Source organism: Arachis hypogaea, chromosome 12 (genome assembly GCF_003086295.3).
Source record: "Arachis hypogaea cultivar Tifrunner chromosome 12, arahy.Tifrunner.gnm2.J5K5, whole genome shotgun sequence".
NCBI classification, from domain to species: domain Eukaryota; kingdom Viridiplantae; phylum Streptophyta; class Magnoliopsida; order Fabales; family Fabaceae; genus Arachis; species Arachis hypogaea.
The window spans coordinates 11,974,765-11,995,772 of NC_092047.1; the positions used below are offsets into that span (position 1 = coordinate 11,974,765).

Sequence of the window (21,008 nt, forward strand, 5' to 3'; positions counted from 1 at the left end):
ATATAGTATATTATAAAAAATTTTTAAGTATATTAGTACACTTGTATTTCGATAAATTTTAATTGTTAATTTTAATTATATATTATATATAATATTTTTTATAATTAAGATTAATAATAAAAAATATTAAAATACCATTGTATGGATACATTTAAAAGGTTTCCTATATTATAAAAATAATACATCTAAAGCTAAAAAATGAGACTAAAACTTTACCTACCCTAGAAGATAAATTTCAAAAGAAGCTTTAGCAAATCATCATGTGAACAAAATATAAAAAAATAAATAATGCTATATAATATTAATTAAGATCAAGACTCCTGTTCCTCGTCATTTATTTAATTTATTTGATGTTTGCATACAATCAGCAATTATGTAAGAGTTGTTGGGGAGATAAGCATACATTAAAAAAAGACCAAACAATTTTTTTAAGATGACTTTACAAGTCGTTTGAGCTAAATCATTGGGAGAAGAATTTAAATGACCTACGATACTTTCCATGACAACTAAGGCATATATATCTCCTGGTTTAGCAAACCAAATAAAAACGGAGCAGAAAAGAAAAGAAAAGAATACACAACCATATATCATAACTACTGCTTGTGTTTATTATGTAATAATCCTTAGTCCTTATTACCAGCTACTGCTTGTGTTTTTTCTTCCTCAACATATAGTCAAATAATACTCTTCTGATGTCTTTTCCCACAACACTTATAAATATAGTCGTTTTCTTTCTTATAGATTCCACCAATCTAGGCTATTTGATTCCCTCTTTTCCACAACTTCGTTTTCATATCGATCTTAATTTTTCAAGTGATTGAAAGAAGCCTCTGTTGCCTTTGTCTTTTCACTTCTCTTTCTTTCGTTTTCTTTTCTTTTCTTTTCCTGGTCTTGTATGCAACACATTACTATTTTTACGTCTTTTTTATAAACTCAATTCTCACTGAAAAAGAAAAAAAAAAAAAAACACAAAAAACACAAAAAAAAAGCTTCTTTTGAATTGACCAGACAATCAGGGTTTCTAATTTCTATTATGGTTGTTTTCTACTGTCTTCGTTCTGGTTATGGACTAATCACAACATGATACATCCTGTATGTGTTGAAGTCGAGGTTTGTTTTTCATTTCATTATCTACTGTCTTCGTATTCTTGTATTCTTTCTTTGATTTATCTATTATCTTAGCACATATGTTAAGATTACAAAATAAAAATTTTAATTAAAAATATAAAAAATTAAATTTTTAATATATTTATTTTATATTTTTTAAATAAAAATATTTAAAAATTTTATTAATAATAAATTTAAATTTATTATATACTCTTAAAACACAAATTAACTAAACTTTTCTTTCTTTCTTTACATGGGTTATGGTCTTGCTAAGATATTAATTACTAGAAAATTTTAATTGAAAGCTTTAAGTTCAATGTAACTCTTATATTTTAACGAAAAGTTTTGGATTCAAGACTTATTAAATATCATTTTATAAACTAAATATGTATTATATATAATAATAAGTATGAAATTAGTTAAAATAATAATTTTTTTGCCATTTAAAAAAGTAAACATTTTATTTTTTATTCTTTAATAATGTTTTTTAATTTTTTTTTAAAATTAAGTTTATAAAATATTATTTTGATGTAACTTTCTACCAACTATTTAAAACTAAAAGATCCATTGACTGGTATTTTTACCTAATGCAGAAGATTGGAAAAGGATGCCCTATTAAAGAGAGGGTAATAGACTTGAAGATTGATATAGTATCCCAATTTTAGAGATGACACCACAAAAAATGCGGTATATATTTATCATAATTATTTTTTTTATTTCTATTTCATCGTAAGAAATGAAAATTAATATCATATTCAGAGTTTTAAATTAATCTTAGGGCAAATCACTGAAATAAGCTAATGGGAGCTTAACATTACACAAATTAGCTAAATGCAAAAATAGTTCATGAATCAACTAGAGACAGGTATCTATATAATTCGAATTAGGTTAATTCGAACTTCATCTTCATATAACTTATTCGAATTACCTACACACGCACACACCCATTAATTTGAATCAACCTTATTCAAATTACACACAGTAATTTGAATCAGGGTGATTCGAATTACACACAGACACGTATACATAGTAATTCGAATTGGTCAGATTCGAATTACTTATGATTTAATTCTACCCATTTTTTATTTCATGCATTAAAAAAAAGCTAACAAAATATTTAATTACGAGACTTCTTTAAAATATTAATGAGCTATCAATTCGAATTTCATACAATACTTTTTTGTCCATTTTTAATAGCTCATGAATATTTTTTAATAAATTTTTTTAATAAATTTATTTAAATTATACCACAAAAAAATATTTTATTCTATACAAAATAATTTTAAAAAATGGCTTAAAAGATGTTAGGAATACTATAAAAAGTTGTAATGTCCTAATGACTTAGGACATTAAAAAAATACTCTACATAGTCAATAATAATTTAAAAATTAAAAAAATATATTTTTAACATATATTTATCTAAATTACTAGAGTATTACAAACTTTTATAGTACTTATAATATCTTTTAAACTATTTTTATTTTAAATTATTTTACATAAAAAAATAATTTAAAATAACTTAAAATAACTTAAAATACCCTTTATTCTAGTTTATGAATTAAGCTAATAGATCTTTTATTCAGATCTAGAAAACAGATGAATGATATTCATATAGTCAAACCCCACATAAGATATATAACATCCTAAAAATTAAGATACAATTCTTAAGTAGTAATATTTTAATTACAATTATTTATTTGGCCTCATTCATTTTTAATGTAATATTTATATATATCTTGTTAATTTGTAATAATAATAATAATAATAATTTGTATGAAAAATTATGATCAATTTATTCTTCTTGCAAGACAAAGAAATAATTAATCATGAAAAAAAAATGAAAAATTATATCATCCACACATAAAAAAAAATATAAAATACAACAGATTCATAAAGTCATCATAAACATCTATAATTTACTAATAGATTATTATCACAAGTATGAGTCATGACACTAAAATACAAGAAAGAAAAACACGAAAATAAATAGATATATATAGTTAAATAAAAAAATAATGTTATATATTTAAATATTTTTGTTAATTAAATTTAATTAAATTGATCTAATATCAATAAAAATTAATTATAAATAGTACTATTCTAAGCTTTTTTTTATTTGGTTGGACTTAATTCATAAAAAAATTTAAATGTATAACATTATTTATAACAAAAATATGAGAGAAAAAAAAGAGTGAAAAAAAAAATAAAATTGTCATTCTCACATAAGCAATTTTTTATAAGTGGAAAAAACCTACATTCTTACTACTCATAAGTGAGCGTAATCATCCTCGCTATCATTCACACCATTCATTAAACACACAAGATAATAAATCACAATCTATTGTGCAATAATCTTTGAATCTTGTGAAAGATCATATTATCATGCTTGATGTGATAACTTCAAGCTTTTCTTTTATAATGTTCAAAGACAATTTGATGCAGAGCAACTATTAGGTTATTAGAAATATTAATTAAAATAATCTAGTTTAGCATATATTATTATATTGTGTTATGAGTTAGTCCCATATCGTCTGAGTCATGAAAGCTTTCTCTTCCCTACTAGTATAAATATGCATATGTACCCTTTTTATTCGTCAGAGTTGAATTGATTCAGTAAATATTTAAATAAGCTGTGTGCTTATTTTCCTCTAAACTCTTTGAGAGTAAGAGGTGCATCCTTGGCTTAGCCAATCAAGGTGGGTTCTTGACTATTTTCACCATAGTGGGGTTGTTAACCTCGCCAAGATTGGTGACCCAAGCGGATGTTCCGGCGTCAGTTTGGTATCAGAGCAAGGTCGATCTTCGTGGCCTTCACCTTGCTTTAGTAAAATTTTATTTGGTTCGTGGGTACGGTCTATAGTGCGGTTCTCTCGCTGTTGGTACAAGTCATCATTAGTACGGAAGTTCCGGGTAATATCGTTCTTTTTTCTTCTTTCCATTTCTATTGGTGATTATCTTCGTTCATCCCCATCATTATCATCATTGTGCATCCTCATCATCATCACAACATCAACATCCAAGCATATTGCATGGTAGTAAAAGATGGCTCCAAAGCGTAGAACTATTCAAGAAATTGAAGTGGGGGGATTACGCCGTCAAGTTAAGGAGTTGCAAGAGCAACTTGCAAAATATGATGCTACTCAACATAATCATGGAAACCAGACTGAAGACAGTCCTTCTAGCGAAGAGGATAATGGAAATCCATTTCATTATTCTTCTTCGTCTGAAGATTTGTCCACACGAAGAGCACGACATAACAACATGAAAACTAAAGACTTAGGAATCAAAATTGATATTCCTGAGTTTGAAGGGAGACTCCAACCTGATGATTTCATTGACTAGCTTTGCACAGTGGAAAGAGTGTTCTAGTTGAAAGACATTCCAGATAATAAGCGTGTAAAGCTTGTAGCAATCAAGTTGAAGAAGCATGCGTCAGTATGGTGGGAGAATCTTAAGCGTTAGCGAGAAAGAGAAGGGCGGAGCAAGATCAAGACATGGGATAAAATGCGTCGCGAACTAAGGAAAAAGTTCCTTCCAGAGCATTACAGGCAAGAAGTTTTCATCAAACTTCACAATTTGAAACAAAAATCATTGACTGTGGAGGAGTACACTATGGAGTTTGAAGAGTTTCTTATGAAGTGTGACATTCAAGAGCTTGAAGAACAAACTGTTGCTCGCTACCTCGGAGGGATTAATGAGGAAATTTCAAACATTGTCCAACTACAACCATTATGGACATTGGATGATGTTACAAGACTAACGTTGAAGGTTGAAAGGCAAATAACATAGAAGAAGAACAATCGCTTCTCAAAAGAGAGGGGTGGTTAATCTTCCAAAGCAGAAATGGACTCCTCAACAATCCTCTAAGGTGAGTCCTTTAAAATGTTCACAAGCCAATAAGGAGCACAACTCTTCTCGCTCTATTGAATCTAATAGAAGGTGTTTCAAGTGCCAAGGGTTTGGGCATATTGCTGCTGATTGCCCAAATCGAAGAGTTATCACTCTAATTGAAGAAGAAGACCATGAAGAGCCAAGTGAAGAGTTCGAGAAGGAGGTTGATATTGACTATGATGCTGAAGAGGAGGTTCCAGCGGATTGTGGTGAAGCTTTGGTGATTCGTCGCATTTTGAACACTGTCATGCTAACCAAAGATGAAGGATGGCTCTGCCATAACATTTTCCACACAAGGTGCACTGCCCAAGGAAAAGTATGCAAGGTCATCATTGACTCCGGAAGTTGTGAGAATGTTGTTGCGACTTATATGGTGGAGAAGCTGAAGATTCCAACTGAGGAACATCCTCGCCCTTATAAGTTGCAGTGGCTGAGAAAAGGGAATGAGGTCAAAGTGACAAGGCGATGTTGCATTCAATTCTCAATTGGAAGTAAATATACAGACAAGGTATGGTGTGATGTCATCCCAATGGACGCATGTCACTTGTTGCTAGGACGTCCGTGGCAATATGATTGTCGTGCTCTCCATGACGGATTCAAGAATACGTATTTCTTCTTCAAGGATGGAGTGAAGATTGTGTTGACTCCATTAAGACCTGATGAGTACGAGAAGCAAGTTGAGCCGTCCTTAATCACAAGGTCGGACCTTAACAAAACTCATCGAAAGTTCAACTTCATGTGTTTTTTACTGATTTGTGAGGAGAACAAAGAGACCTTGTCCGTGCATGAGGATGTCAAGCCTTTAAATGAAGAATTTTTTGATGTGGTCCCTGAGGAGATCCCTAACGGGTTACCACTAATGCGAGATATACAACATGCCATTAATTTTGTCCCTGGCTCGGTCATTCCAAACAAGCCAGTATACCGTATGAGTCCTAAGGAGCATGACGAGTTGCAACGCCAAGTAAAACATCTCCTAGACAAAGGCCTAGTCAGAGAAAGTGTAGTCCTTGTGCTGTTCCTGCTCTGCTAGTTCCAAAGAAAGATGGTTCGTGGCGTATGTGCATTGACAGTCGTGCTGTGAATAAGATCACCATCAAGTACAGGTTCCCTATTCCCCGACTTGATGATCTGCTGGACAATTACATGGTGCTGTTATCTTCTCTAAGATCGACTTAAGGAGTCGCTATCATCAAATCCGTATGAGGCCTGGTGATGAATGGAAGACAGCTTTCAAGACACAAGATGGATTGTACGAATGGACTGTTATGCCATTTGGTCTCTCTAATGCACCAAGCACCTTTATGCGCTTGATGAACCAGGTATTCCGATCCTTTATTGGGAAGTTTGTTGTTGTTTACTTTGATGACATCTTAATATATAGTAAGGATCATGATGAACACCTAGTCCACCTATGTCAAGTATTTGCGGTACTTCGAGAGCAAAAAACTATATGCTAATCTCAAGAAGTGTGACTTCTTGACGAATAGAGTCATATTTCTGGGATATGTCGTGACAAGTCAAGGCATTGAGGTAGATCATAGCAAAATTGATGCTATTGTTAATTGGCCTACTCCAAAGACGTTGCATGATATAAGGAGCTTCCATGGATTAGTCTCGTTCTATCGGTGATTCATCAAGAATTTTAGCTCCATTGCTGCTCCACTTACTGAATGTCTTAAGCATGATACCTTTACATGGAGTATTAAGGCGCAACATAGTTTTGAGGCATTGAACGAAAGGATTTCTACTGCTCCTGTACTTGCACTTCCAAACTTTGATTCCATGTTTTAGGTCGATTGTGATGCTTCAAATATTGGTATCGGTGCTGTACTTTCTCAAGAAGGCCGACCAATTGCTTTCTTCAGTGAAAAGCTTAATGACGCTAAAATGAAGTATTCCACCAATTATGACAAGGAGTTTTATGCGATCGTACAAGCATTAAGCCACTGGAGCCATTATCTATTGTCTAAGGAGTTCATCTTGTATACTGATCACGAGGCTCTTAAACATATTAACTCCCAACAAAAGTTGAATCGACGCCATGCAACTTGGAGTGAGTTTCTACAATCTTTTTCATTTCTCCTTAAGCACAAATCTGGGATGCAAAATAAGGTTGTCGATGCCTTAAGCCGACGACACACTCTCCTTTTCACTCTACAAATTAATGTTGTTGGCTTTGAGGTTGTAAGGGAGTTATATGAGGGAGATAAAGATTTTGGAGAAATCTAGACGTGCTGCTTGCAACAACCCTTTCAATAATTCTTCATTCAAGAAGGTTATCTTTTCAAGGGCAATCAGTTGTGCATTTCCCGTTGTTCACTATGCCAATCAATTATCTGGGAGACCCATAATGGAGGATTATCAGGACACTTTGAAAGGGACAAAACATTGGCTCTCATAAAAGAGAAATTTTATTAGCCAAAACTTGAGGGGGATGTCATTCGACACATTCAGAGATGCCACATTTGTCACATTGCTAAAGGTGGGAATAAAAACACTGGTTTGTACAAGCCGTTGCCTGTTCCGAAGGCCCCATGGGAATATGTTAGCATGGACTTCGTTGTGGGATTACCTAGGACACAGAGGCAAAAGGATTATGTTATGGTGGTTGTTGACCGATTCTCGAAGATGGCTCATTTTGTACCTTGTCATAAGATAGATGATGCCTCCCACGTATCAGATTTGTACTTTAAAGAGGTCGTGCGCTTGCATGGTATCCCTCAAACAATCACTTCAGATTGAGACGTGAAGTTCATGAGTCACTTCTGGAGGACTTTATGGAGAAAAATGGGGACTCACCTACAGTTTAGCTCGGCTAGTCATCCGCAAATGGATGGTCAAACAGAAGTAGTCAACAAAAGCCTGGGAAATTTGCTACGAAGTTTTGTGGGCAAACACCCTCGCCAGTGGGATCTTGTTTTGACACAAGACGAGTTCTCATACAACAATTCCATTAGTCAAACAACAGGGAGGTGTCCGTTCGAGGTGGTATATGGCAAGCGACTCCTGAGTCCTTTAGACCTTCCGCCGCTACCAACTCCTCGAGAGTATAGTGCAAATGCCGATGAACGTGCTGAACAAATCAAGAAGCTCCACGAGGAGGTACGACAGAAGATATTGCGTCATACTGCTCGGTATGAGGCCCAAGCCAACAAACATAAGAGACCAAATATTTTCAATGTCAGAGATTTGGTATAGATTCATTTGAGAAAGGAACGATTTCCTAAGTCTCGCGGAAAATTATCTCCTCGAGCAGATGGACCATTCAGATTCTTGGAGCGCATTAATGATAATGCTTACAAGATTGAGCTTCCAGGAAACTATGGAGTATCTGACACTTTTAACGTGGCTGATCTGTCACCTTACTATGACGAAGATGCAGAATCAATAGAAGATAAGATTGAGCCTCTTCCAACCCAGAGAGAATAATGCAGGAGCATCTATTAGGTTATTAGAAATATTAATTAAAATAGTCTAGTTTAGCATATATTATTATATTGTGTTATGAGTTAGTCCCACATCGCCCGAGTCATGAAGGCTCCCCCTCCCCTACTAGTATAAATATGCGTATGTACCCCTTTTATTCGTCAGAGTTGAATTGATTCAGTATATATTTAAATAAGTTGTGTGCTTATTTTCCTCTAAACTCTTTGAGAGTAAGAAGTGCATCCTTGGTTTAGCCAATTAAGGTGGGTTCTTGACTACTTTCACCACAGTGAGGTTGTTAACCTCGCTAACATTGGTGACCCAAGCGGACGTTCCGGCGTCACAATTTCATTTTTTTTCATTAATCATGCTTAAAATGCGCAATCACATACATTATATTGTTTAAATTGTCTATTATCGAATTTATCACTACAAGAAAAATACCCATTCAGGTACACTTGAAAAGTGTAGCCAAAAGTGAAAAAAAATGATGCCTTAGGCTACGGCTACGCTTTTTGGGGTGATTCCTATTCAGCCGTTGCCTATTCTCAAAGGCTACGCTTTTCTGCACCAAGGGCTACGCTTTTGGTGTTTGGGAATAGGCTACGCTTTTCAACTGATGCTGTCCAGGACCAAAGGCTACGCTTTTCAGCTTTCATTTTTCCAGAATAGGCTACGCTTTTCAACGCTACTACATCACTTGTAAAGCGTAGCCACATTGTATACCATAGCTACTTTTTATAAGCGTAGCCTTAGGTCCCTCTTTTTTTTTTTGTATACTATAGCTACTATATATAAGTGTAGCCTTAGGTCCCTCATTGTTTTTTTTTATTTTCTATATATATATATATTCTAATAATTTTTTTTCTAAAACCTAATATTTAGTAATATGATTATATATATAATCCTATTTTTTTAATTAAATTAGTCAAACATTATAAAATAAAAATAAATACATAATAATACCATACAATATTCTTTAAATAATAAAAATTATCCTTTAACAAAATATATTTATAATGAACTAAAAATATTGGGATGATCATAAATGAGTATTCATACATCTCACACTAAATTAAACATACCCATATTAAAATATACATTAGACCACTTAGAATTTATTACTAATAAACTATAAAAAACCAAAATATTGTATCTTACATAGGTATCTTCTAATAAAAGTTATTAATCTTCCGATAAAAGAGAAAAAAACAAATTGATGTCAAATAGAGCACCTAACATCTGCGACTGAATTGAACATATATTGAAGCAAATTCTTGGCTTCTCCCATTGAGCGCAACTGATTCCGACTGAAATGAAGGGCACAGACCTCATTTTGGATCCTGTTGCATAAAGATTCAACCAATTGATTTTTGTCAAATCCCATATTAACCACTTCCTGAAGAAGCTCTTCGTCAATCTGCAAAACCATGATATTGGTGGATTTTGTATATATGAACTGATTATAATATATCCAGAAATTCAAGTGAAAATGCAACAACAAAAGCCAAAGTTTAGGTTCAAAATCAGCAACAATATCAACTCAACCAGAGCATTCCAAATTTCAAATATTCACAAACAAACCAACAAATCATGAGACAGAAACTATAGATATTCAATTGGAGCACCTAAATCTTTTCAAATGCATGTAAGAAATAGAAAAGGAAAAATTAAGGGGGAAAAATTAAGCTTTGCCACCAACCTTAATCCTCTCTTGTTCTTCTCACGGGAGACAGTGACAGAATCACCAAGAGCACCAGCTTTGCCACCAACCTTAATCCTCTCTTGAAGGAACTTCTCCTGAACTTTTTTTGGATGCAACCTGATAAAACCAATTAATTAAGCTTAGGATAAAACCATAAAGAATAATTAGGCAAAAATATGATTTATAAATCAAATTAGACATAATAAATAAATCAAATTAGATATAATAAATAAATTATATGATGATTAAATGTATGCCAAAGACCAACTTTGAAGCATTTCAAAAATGGTAGAATAGAAAGAATCAATGTCAAAGAATCCTATACATATTCTGCCAACAAATAAATATTTATTCACCACTTTTTATTCTGCCAACAATAAATCCTATACATAAGCTTCTGGAAGTGATTCCAAACCAGCTAATATGCTCTTATCCATGATTCAATTCAATTCAACTCAACCTAGTGTTCTTCATTCACATTAATCATATATGATCTGTTAAACACGATTTTACAATGAAATAATATGTTGAACTGATTATGGCGAGATATATGATCTGGTATTAATCAACCCAATTAATTAGCAGATGGATCAAAATTGAATTGAGAAAACTAATCCAAATAGAAACCGGAACCTGAAGAAGAGGTCTGGGGAGATTTGCAGTAGAACTTTTCAAAGGAGAGAATTGCATCCGCACCCTGAAATTTTGTGGAGTTTGAAATTGTTGCATTGTTGTCCCCTGGAGTGCTTCCACAACAGGCAGACATAAGCTCTCTGTCAAATACTCTCTCAATGTGCAAAGCAAATTAGTTTCCTCAAGCAATTCTGCTTCAGGACAAGCTTCAGTCTTCTCTATGCTGCAAACTTCATCAACTGATTGCATGAAAGGTGGTAATAGTACTTGGTTTCGATGTTCAAATGGTTCATTATCACTATCAAATTTCACAGAAAAATGTGATGTTTCAGTTTCCATAGGGTCATTCTGAACTTCAAATGTTTCATCTTTAAAATGCTGATTTCTTTCTTCATTTTGTTCCACTAACGGAGAATTGTAGGAGTCTATAATCAAATCCACCGATTGAACTTCTTCTGTAGAAAAACTCACCTCCTGCAATCAAAGATTAACAGCAGAAATTCCGTAACAAACACCATGAACAAATTAAATGATGCTGAGAACTGAGAAGTAAGAAGCTCACTACTACTAAAACCTGCAGTATAGAGGACAATTATAAAACTTTTGTATCCTTTAACATCTATTCGAATTCTCAAAAAACCATCATCATACTTAATTCCAATAGCTCAATTTCTTTTTGTTCTTTTGGAGAAAAAAGAAAGGTACCTTAATCATCTCCAGTTGTTGTTGTTGATTGTGGGACAAATTTCCATTGAATTGGAAGACAAAGGGGATATGCGAATCAAAAGCGCGAGTAAAGGGAATCCAAGAGAGACGATAAACCCTAGCTGAAGCTGTTAAGTTGCTGAAGCTGTTTTCCAGCTGACAAAATAGCTTGAATAACGGCAACAAACTTTGGGAAGACAAAATGATTTAAGCAATCAATACCAACTATCTAGCAGATTAAGAAACCTTTTGGGGTCATTTATACCCATAAAATAGGATATACAGATAATCCAAATGCCTATAGCTTTTAGAGTGCTTATTGTTCTTAAATTGAACATGGACCAAATAATCAGATCAAAAGATAGGAGCCTAGTTGTGTGCCCAAGCAGATAACATTAAATTACACGATCTACAGAATATGCTCAGCTCTTTTTACATTTCCCTCTCTGTTGTAAACTGAGAATGTCAAAGAAATTATATAGGGGATATAGACAAATGATTAAATGATGAACATGATAAATAAATCAATGGTCCAACAAGAAGTCATTTATCACCTCAACTGGCTTAGCAGTGCAATGGAATATTCTTGTAACCCCGCGTTGTAAACCAGGTGCTCGGCTCAGATTTGTCAAAACCAAAGAAACTATGTCCTCTAACATATAATTTTCAGTACATGTCCTCTTGCACAGCAACAATTAAAAGTTACACAGCAACAACACCAACAATTAAATCACAATAACATAATAAAAACAAGAAAAAAACAATAACAGACGGAATTTGTACTCAGATGAAGGACAGAACTCAAACCAAGATGAGGGAGAGGGAGCAGTGGAGCACAGGCGACGGAACTGGAACAAACAACGGCAGTGGAACAGAGGCGACGCAACGCAATGATAAAGACAAGTTGCGATGGCGCTGGAGCAGTAGGAGCGGGGACGGCGGCTGGACCAGATTCAACGGCGGCGACACAGCTTGAAAAAGAGAACAGCGGCTAGGGTTTTTCTTTGAGAGAGAGAAGAACTTCAATGTCTCGGTGAGTGGTGAGCGACGAAGATGAGGAGCGGCGATGGTGAGTGGTGAGCGAAGGTGAAGATGAGGAGCGGCGCGGTGAGTGGTGAGCGATGGTGAGAAGACAAAGGAGAAGAGCGACGGTGAGTGGGGGTGAGCAAATGTGAAGACGAAGGAGAAGGGCGATGGCGAGTGGTGGTGGCGTGAAAACGGCGTGAAGCAGAGAAGGAGCTGAGCAAGGCGCGTGTTTTTGGAGGAGAAGAACGAGGGTTTCCAAAAAGAAAACAAAATTCATTTAAGTATTGGTGAATATCATAGGCATCACTTTTGAAGCGTACCCAAAACTTAGTAAATAGGCTACCCTCAAAAAACGTTCTCTTTGGTACAAAAAGTGTACCCATAAATATCAACATACGGCTACACTTTATAAGTGATTTCTATAATACCTAAGGCTACACTTTTTAACTGATACCAGAATTGTGTTTCCTTTTCTCTAAAAAAAGGCAACACTGAGAAAAGCGTAGCCTATTCATAGAATAGGCTACGCTTTTCAAATATAGCTTAAAAAAAGTGTGGCTGAATGGGTATTTTTCTTGTAGTGTATATAATTTAGTTTCAGTAAGTACATCGGTTCACAAGTAATAAGAAAATGAATAAAAAAGATTTTTTTTCTCGAAAATTAATTCAAATTAGCATACCCCACTTAATAGGACAAGGTTTTATTGTCGTTGAAAATTAATTCAAGTAACAGCTCAATTGAATCTATCACTATTTAGACTACTCAAAAGATGATTCACTAAAAAATGACAAATTAGTAAAAATGAAAAACGGTAAAAATAAGAAACAATGAATTCATACTTAGATGTTTAGATTCAACTTCACTTGATGTTTTAAACTCTCTAGTAATTGTTTATGGTATATGTTGGTATATGTAAGAGTCAAAGGATTGCAAAGATCCGAGGAGGAAGAAATCAGCAATAAAATAAAATAAAATAAATCTATGGTAGTATATTCGACACCCATTTTTTCCTTTGTCTATGGTAGTATATTCGACTTCATCTTGTTATATGTTAAATTAAACGTTTCCTCATATATGTATTTTCAATATCTCATTGAATCTTGCATCATATGTAGCATAAAGATGTAGCAAACCAAGATCATCAAGATAAAGGATGAAGTAAAAGCATGTCGATCAGCTTTATACCTGGCTTTTTGCAAGAACGTGCAATCGATGCAGCAACTGCTTACGTAACAACGCAACTAGGCTACGTGTGGGATTACGAGAAAAGATTCGTCGATGTAAGCAAAGCTGTCGAGGCTCTCAAGAATGATAGGGATGGAGTGCGTGATAAAGCCGAAGAAGATGAAGGACGGTATGGGAGAGCTATATATGATAATGTTGTAGAATGGTTGGCTCGTGTCGATGGAATTCTTGCTAAATATGAAAAATTCAAACAAGAACATGATAATAATGCAGGCTATGCACTTGCTTTTCCATTTCAAAATCTAGACATAAGATATCATCGCAGCAAAACAGCAGAAGATATCAAAGAAAGGGTTGAAGAATTGCAAAATGAGAAGCATGATAGTATATCTCGCTGGCAGGGCCCACCTTCTTCCATGGGTTATGCGCTTCCTTCTGTTGAATATGAAGAACTTGATTCAAGAAAACAAAATATGGAAGATGTTAAAAAAGCCTTGGAAGATTCGAGTGCTACAATGGTTGGTATTCACGGCCTAGCTGGTATGGGAAAGACTACTTTGGTCATAAAAGCTATTAACACACTTCAAAGTCGAGAACCTAAGTTATTTGATATGGTGATTATGGCAAATGTGGGCAAAAATCCAGACATCAGAAAAATTCAAGGCCAGATTGCTGACATGCTCGGAATAACATTGCAAGAGGAGAGTGAGTGTCTATCTATCTATATATATTCTATACCTATAATAAATGCAAACAACTATATTTTCAAATAAAAAATGAGTAATGGTAGGGGACCAGCAATTTTGGTGTTTTGTAACCATTAATTGGCCATCAATAGTATTTTTAATGGTATGAGATTATATCTAATGGTGGGAGATTACTCATTTTTGTTTTGATGGTTAAGTGCTGGCCAGAAAACACAAAAGTTGCTGGCCCTCTAGACTTTTCCATAAAGAATATTATTTATACATTAAAATTAACCACTAATTTATTTGTGTATAATATATGTGTGATTTAATTTATTTTTAATGTATATTTATATTTTAACATGTATTTAGTGTATACGTAATATAACCCTTTTAAATAAATGTTCAAAAAAAAAAAGAGACTGCTAATTTTAGGTGATTGTTTGAGTAACTTTTTTGAGAATAGTTGTTTAAATAACATTTTATTTGTAAAGTTCTTTGCTCTTTCGTGTTTTTTTCATCAATTAATTTTTTTTAATTTATTTAAAACTTATATATATATAGGGTTAACCACCAAAAACACCCCCGAATTATTCAAACGCTGACAAAAATGCACCCGAATTTTACTATCGAGAAAAATGCTTTCAAATAATTTTAAAACACAACAAAAATACCCAACAGTAAATATATATTTTCAAAAAATGCCTTAGAGATTGAATTTTGATACAATTTTTTGCAAGCATGATTATAAAATTGAGATATTATTATCCTTAAAATTTGGTGATTTTTCGTTAAGTATATATTTTTCTTATAATTTTTTTGTTAACAACCAATAAAACTTTTAAAAAATTATAAAAAAATATATACTTAACAAAAAATCACCAAATTTTAAGCACAATAATATCTCATTTTTTTAATCATTTTTGAAAAAAATCGCATCAAAATTCAATCTCTAATGTATTTTTTGAGAAATACATATTTAATGTTAGTTTTTTTTGCAAGATTATCTAACATTAAATATGTATTTCTCAAAAAATAAATTAGAGATTGAATTTTGATGCGATTTTTAGTAAGCATGATTAAAAAAATGAGATATTATTATCCTTAAAATTTAGTGATTTTTTGTTAAATATATAATTTTTATATAATTTTTTTGTTAACAACCAATAATACTTTTAAAAAATCACAAAAAAAATACATACTCACCAAAAAATTACCAAATTTTAAGAATAATAATATCTCATTTTTCTAATCATGCTTACATGAAATTGCATCAAAATTTAATCTCTAAGATAATTTTTTAAAATACATACTTACTGTTAGGTATTATTGTTGTATTTTTAAATTATTTAAAGGTGTTTTTGTCGATAGTAAAATTCGGGTGCATTTTTGTCAGCGTTTGAATAATTCGGAGACGTTTTTGGTAGTTAACCCATATATATATATATATATATATATATATATATATATATATATATATATATTGAAGTAAGCATTTGGGACAAATCTACAAACATAGTATCTAGAATATTGTTAAACTTAATAATTCTTACACAATCAATGCAAACTGCATGGAAAAAAATTATTCATTAAATCAATAATTTAGTTAGTAAAATGTGTGTTAAAATATAAAAATATATCATAAATAATTTAAATAAGATATTTATTTATACACAAATATATAATAATTAATTTAATATTATTTTTTCTATGCATATAGTAGTATTTTTGTTCTTTAGATTAATATTATAGTGATTAGTTCATTATTCATATGAAAGTGTTTTTATGTAAGGAAAATAGTTGATATATTAACACGTATTATATTAAATAATATAATCAAATATATCACATTATTTAATCATTTTTAAATATTATCTTAATATAAAAAATATTTTTATATAAATATTTATCTCCTAAATCTTTATCTTTGATGGCTATGCCTTAAGAGAAAAGTGGCCCTAAATAGGTCTGATGGTATTGTTGGGGTTGATTTTTCTTTTTTTTCTTTTTCAAAAAATAGTTTTTTGTTGTATTTATGTTATATATCTATGATACTTTAATAACATAGGTGAGTATGCGAGAGCTATTCGCATAAGAGAGAAATTGAAGAAAGAAAAAAACACTCTTATAATCCTTGATGATATGTATACAAAAGTGGACTTGGATATGTTGGGAATTCCATCACAGAATGAAGATGACAAAAAGAATCTCGTTCTCAAACAAAGAATAAGATCTTCTAATCCCTCTGGAGCAACTCTAACTAAGCCAGAGACAGAGAATTTTGTTGGTGGTAGACAAAATTTGACAAGATTAAAGTCAGGAATAGATGGTAACAAATTATAATGCACAAATATTTTATTTTTGATTTGCATACGCATATCATATATATATTTATATCAGATAATACCTTAAATTTCTTAAATTTGTAAGCAACTTTTTATTATCATATTTATATATTATACATACACTGGTTTGCATTGTATTCAACATTGATATCCATATTTTTGTATAGCTAACAGGACGAGAACAGAGAAAAAAATTGAAGACACCTCTAATGGTTCTAGTAAAGTAAGAAAAGCATCAGAAGAGAATAAAAAAGGATGCAAGGTTTTGTTAATTTCTGAGGCAAAACGAGTATTGAACCAGATGGATGTAAATGCAAATTCAATTATCTCTTTAGATATCATAAACCCTGACGATGCCAAAATATTGTTCAAAAAAAAGGTTAGAATCTATTATTTATAAATACATTATTTTTAGCCAACTATCCGTACTTCTATAAATCTACATTAAATATTGGGTTAAAAAATTTTAATGAGTTAAAATATATTTTCATGGATATTGGTATTTTTGTGTTTTTCTCAAGATATGGAGATCATTTAACAAAACAAAAAATTGCTGGGTATGATATTTATTTGAGATTTTTTTATTTTTAAAAAAAAAATATTAAATACAATTTTATGTTTTTAAAATTTTTACTCTTAAAAAAGAGAATTATTGGGTTCAATTTTAGTATTATAAACTTAAGATATCTTAATTTTTTGAAATAAAAATTGATGGGTCTGATTTGATCAATTCAAAAATTTTTAGATGCAATTTGAGTCGCACTGAAATTTCTGAGAGAGATTTGTTCTTTCTCCTCTCAGTATGTCAATACATGTGTATTACACTTTTGTCTCTCACACATGCGTATTTCGCCCAAATCTAAAGATTACTTTTGTGCAATATTGTGGCACAAATTTTACAATATGTTTAGCTACCTTTCTGTTACGATATTGTTTTATCTTGAGAATCAATTTTAATGGAACAAATTTAATGAAAATCTATCTATATATATATCACATACCATATATATTAACTAAAGTTTTGAAAATTGAACTGGTCATTGAATTGTTCTAAATACTAATTTATTAGTTTATTAATTTAACCGATTTAATTGTGATTTAACTAGAATAATTATTTTATAATAAATAAACATAATATAAATAAATATGTTAAGTGTATATTAAAATTCATTATAAAAATAAAATATCCATTTAAAATGAGTTAAACTCTACATATATTGTAGACAAATATATGTTGATTAATTTTGATATACAAATAGTATTTTTATAATAAAAATAATCGAATTATAACAAAATAATATATAAAACAATAAATAAACATACAAAAAACATAAATACAAATAATTAAATTATATTCTTATTATATTAATTAATATTTTAAATTATAATCTTTAGAATAAAATTTTTATATTAGTGTTATATTATAATTATAATTATTTGAATAAAATTTTTTGAATCTTAAATTACACACTCACACTTACACACACAAAATATTTTTTTTTTTAGTCAAATTTGTATTAGATGAGACTCAAATATGAGACTTTTTAATAAAAAAGGAGAACATATATCATTCGAACTGAGGCTCATTGACAACTTAAGATTAGATTGAAGAATACACCTGAAGTCCATCATGAGTAATCCTAGCTAGTCATGGTAAGAAAGGTAAAAAAAAATGGTTGGGTTTGAGTCCAAATAGAGAGTAGTCTATATCTTCTAATATAACCCTAATTATCACTCGTACCTTCTCATGAATGCCTTAAATTCCAATCAGTAGCTAAGGGTATTCATATCCTAAGCCATAAAGTGATAAAACAATGTAAAAAGTTTCAGTGCTCCTTTTTGCACATCCATTGTCCCTCTGTCCCAAAATAATTGTCGTCACCCCATGCTATTATGGATCCATTGCACGTCCCTGTGTCATTCCAATTAGCCACTTTCTCTATCGTTCTACTCGGCTTTTCTTCTGAATTTTTCACTTTTTTTCTCTTTTAATGCGTTATTACGTTCATGGTTTTCTATATCTCTCTACGTTATTTTTTTTTTCTGGAGGAGGTCCCAAGTGTTGTTGACGGAAGAGAATATAACAATGAAATAGTGTTAGGTAGTTGAATTTGACTCTGTATTTTAAAGGTGTGAGGGTTGAGTTATTTTTCCTTTTTAGGGTGAGTTTTTTTTTTTTTTTTTTTTTAACCAGTTGGGTTTTGGTTTGATTCGATTGACTGGTTTTTAGCTAATTTAATGGTTCACGAACCGTTTCTGTTCAAACAATTTTAGACTATAATTGTTCGGTCCAGTCCAATTTTTAGAACGTTGATACTTAATAGTTAAGGAGGAAGATTAAAGAGAATTTGGGGGTTGCGCAAGATGTAGATTTTTGAGATGAAGGGTAGAGAAATAAAGGTGCTGAAAGTGAAGATTCTCTTAATAGATATAACAAAATCATTGAGGAGATCACTGAAAATTGTAGGACCGAACAGAAAAGTGATTGAATTATCGGTCAAGTATGAAAAAATCAGTCATTTTTGTCATTACTGTGGACACTTGGGACATGAGAAAAGAACATTCAGCTCCTTTGTGGGAGATGAGGATAAGAATGAATGTTTGGCGGAGGGATGGGGGACATGGTTGAAGGCTGAGCAATTTGAAAGACAATATATATTAGATAAAGAGAATATCAATCCTATCAAGTCCAAAATAAAAGAGTCTCTGAAGGAGGGTTCTCAAAAGTCAATTTCAGTTAGCTTGTTAAGGAGTTTGGAGAAATTATCAATGTAGGAGAATGAAAAATATAAGGCGGGAGAGGAATAGAGTTCATTGTACAAAATGCAACATGAAAAAACCTAAAGAAAATCAACTACAACTAACCACGCAGCAAACTGGGGCAATAACGAACAACGCGAATAATTTCTTTTGTTTTGGGCATTCAAATGAACTAGAGTAAAAAAAAAGAATTATATAAAGAAATTAGCAAGGATGCATGGATGAAAGGAGAGGGATGTGAGTGGAGAGAAGAGAGAACTGTGGAGGTAGTGGAAGAATTTGGGACTAAGAAACAGTGATGTAATGATGAGGATATGCTGATGAGGAAGGGTGCCAAGTGCCAACCCAGAATTGGCACCCCAAAGTTCATGAAAATGATGTTGGAATTGTCGGAGTTTAGGAAAACTCCTGATAGTTCACAACATACAAGAGATTAGTAAATCTCATTTCCCCAAAATATTGTTCCTATGCGAAACTAAGAACAGTACTTCGTTCGTTATGAGACAATGTAAGAAAGTGGGGTTCAATAATGTCCATTGTGTAAATTCGCAGGATTGGCTGGTGGTTTGTCTTTGACATGGAAAACTAATACACTAATAACAGTGGACAAACACGAGAATTTTTACATTCAATTCAGTTGGGCAGATCCAAATAGGGCTCAAACTTGTACTGTTTTTGCAGTTCACCTACATAATGAGAAAAGAATGCGAGAGGCTCTATTTAAAAAGCTGTTGAATTTAACTAAAGATGCAAGTCAGTACTATATAGTGGCTAGAGATTTCAATGTTATTTTATCCTATCATGAGAAGAAAGTAGGGAGAATGAAATCTGCCACATCTATAGAGAATTTTAACAATCTTCTCAATGTAGACAGGTTGGCGGATTTGGGTTATGAAGGGAAAAAAATTACATGGAATAATAGACTATTTGGTGGATGCTTCATTAGAGAAAGAATTGACAGATGTCTAGTTTCAGATGAGTGGAGGTTAAACTTCCCAAATGTAGGTATTTTGCACTTATCATATCAAGGACCGACCACTATTCACTGTTGGTTAACTTTGATTTGAATAGCAGAAGGCCAAAGAGAATGTTCAAGTTTCAGGAATGATTGTGTGAGAATGTGGAGGCTGTAAGGTTAGTTAGGGAGATGTGGAAGGAAATAGTTGTTGGTTCACCAATATTTATTCTATTCAGTAAGTTAAAGAAAGTGAGGCACAAATTCAGGGATCGGCAAGTTCATAGCAGTAGCAACTCCCAACGGCAGATCCTAGAACTTAAAGAAAAAATTGAAGCAGAAAAAGAGAAGACTGCTATGGCTGATGGAGTTTTCTTATGGTCTTTAGAGGAGGAGTTATACAAAGCATGCATTAATGAGGAAGGATATTGGCAAGAAAAAGCTAGAATCCAGTGGTTGAGATGAGGTGATCAAAATACGAAACTCTTCTATGCCAAATCTCAAGCGAGTACTCGAAAAAACATGTTGGGGCACCTAAGGAAGAAACGGGAGAAGCTCACTTTATGTCCGAGGGTATAGC

General features: G+C 32.2%; 1 protein-coding gene across 4 annotated transcripts in view; it reads left to right on the forward strand.

Moving 5' to 3' along the window:
• The first annotated feature begins 451 nt into the window (after positions 1-451).
• LOC112726863 (uncharacterized) overlaps positions 452-21,008 on the forward strand; it is a 72,382-nt gene continuing 51,825 nt past the window's right edge. For 2 of the 4 annotated variants that reach the window (XM_072208798.1, XM_072208800.1), the window contains exons 1-5: positions 452-1,110; positions 1,701-1,794; positions 13,613-14,387; positions 16,437-16,697; positions 16,881-17,092. In XM_072208798.1, the coding sequence (XP_072064899.1) occupies positions 13,664-14,387; positions 16,437-16,697; positions 16,881-17,092 (1,197 nt within the window). In that variant the 5' untranslated portion in view covers positions 452-1,110; positions 1,701-1,794; positions 13,613-13,663. Of the gene's footprint in view, positions 1,111-1,700; positions 1,795-10,717; positions 11,020-13,612; positions 14,388-16,436; positions 16,698-16,880; positions 17,093-21,008 lie in introns of all 4 variants that reach the window. The other 2 variants (XM_072208799.1, XM_072208801.1) reach the window with 2 other exon arrangements.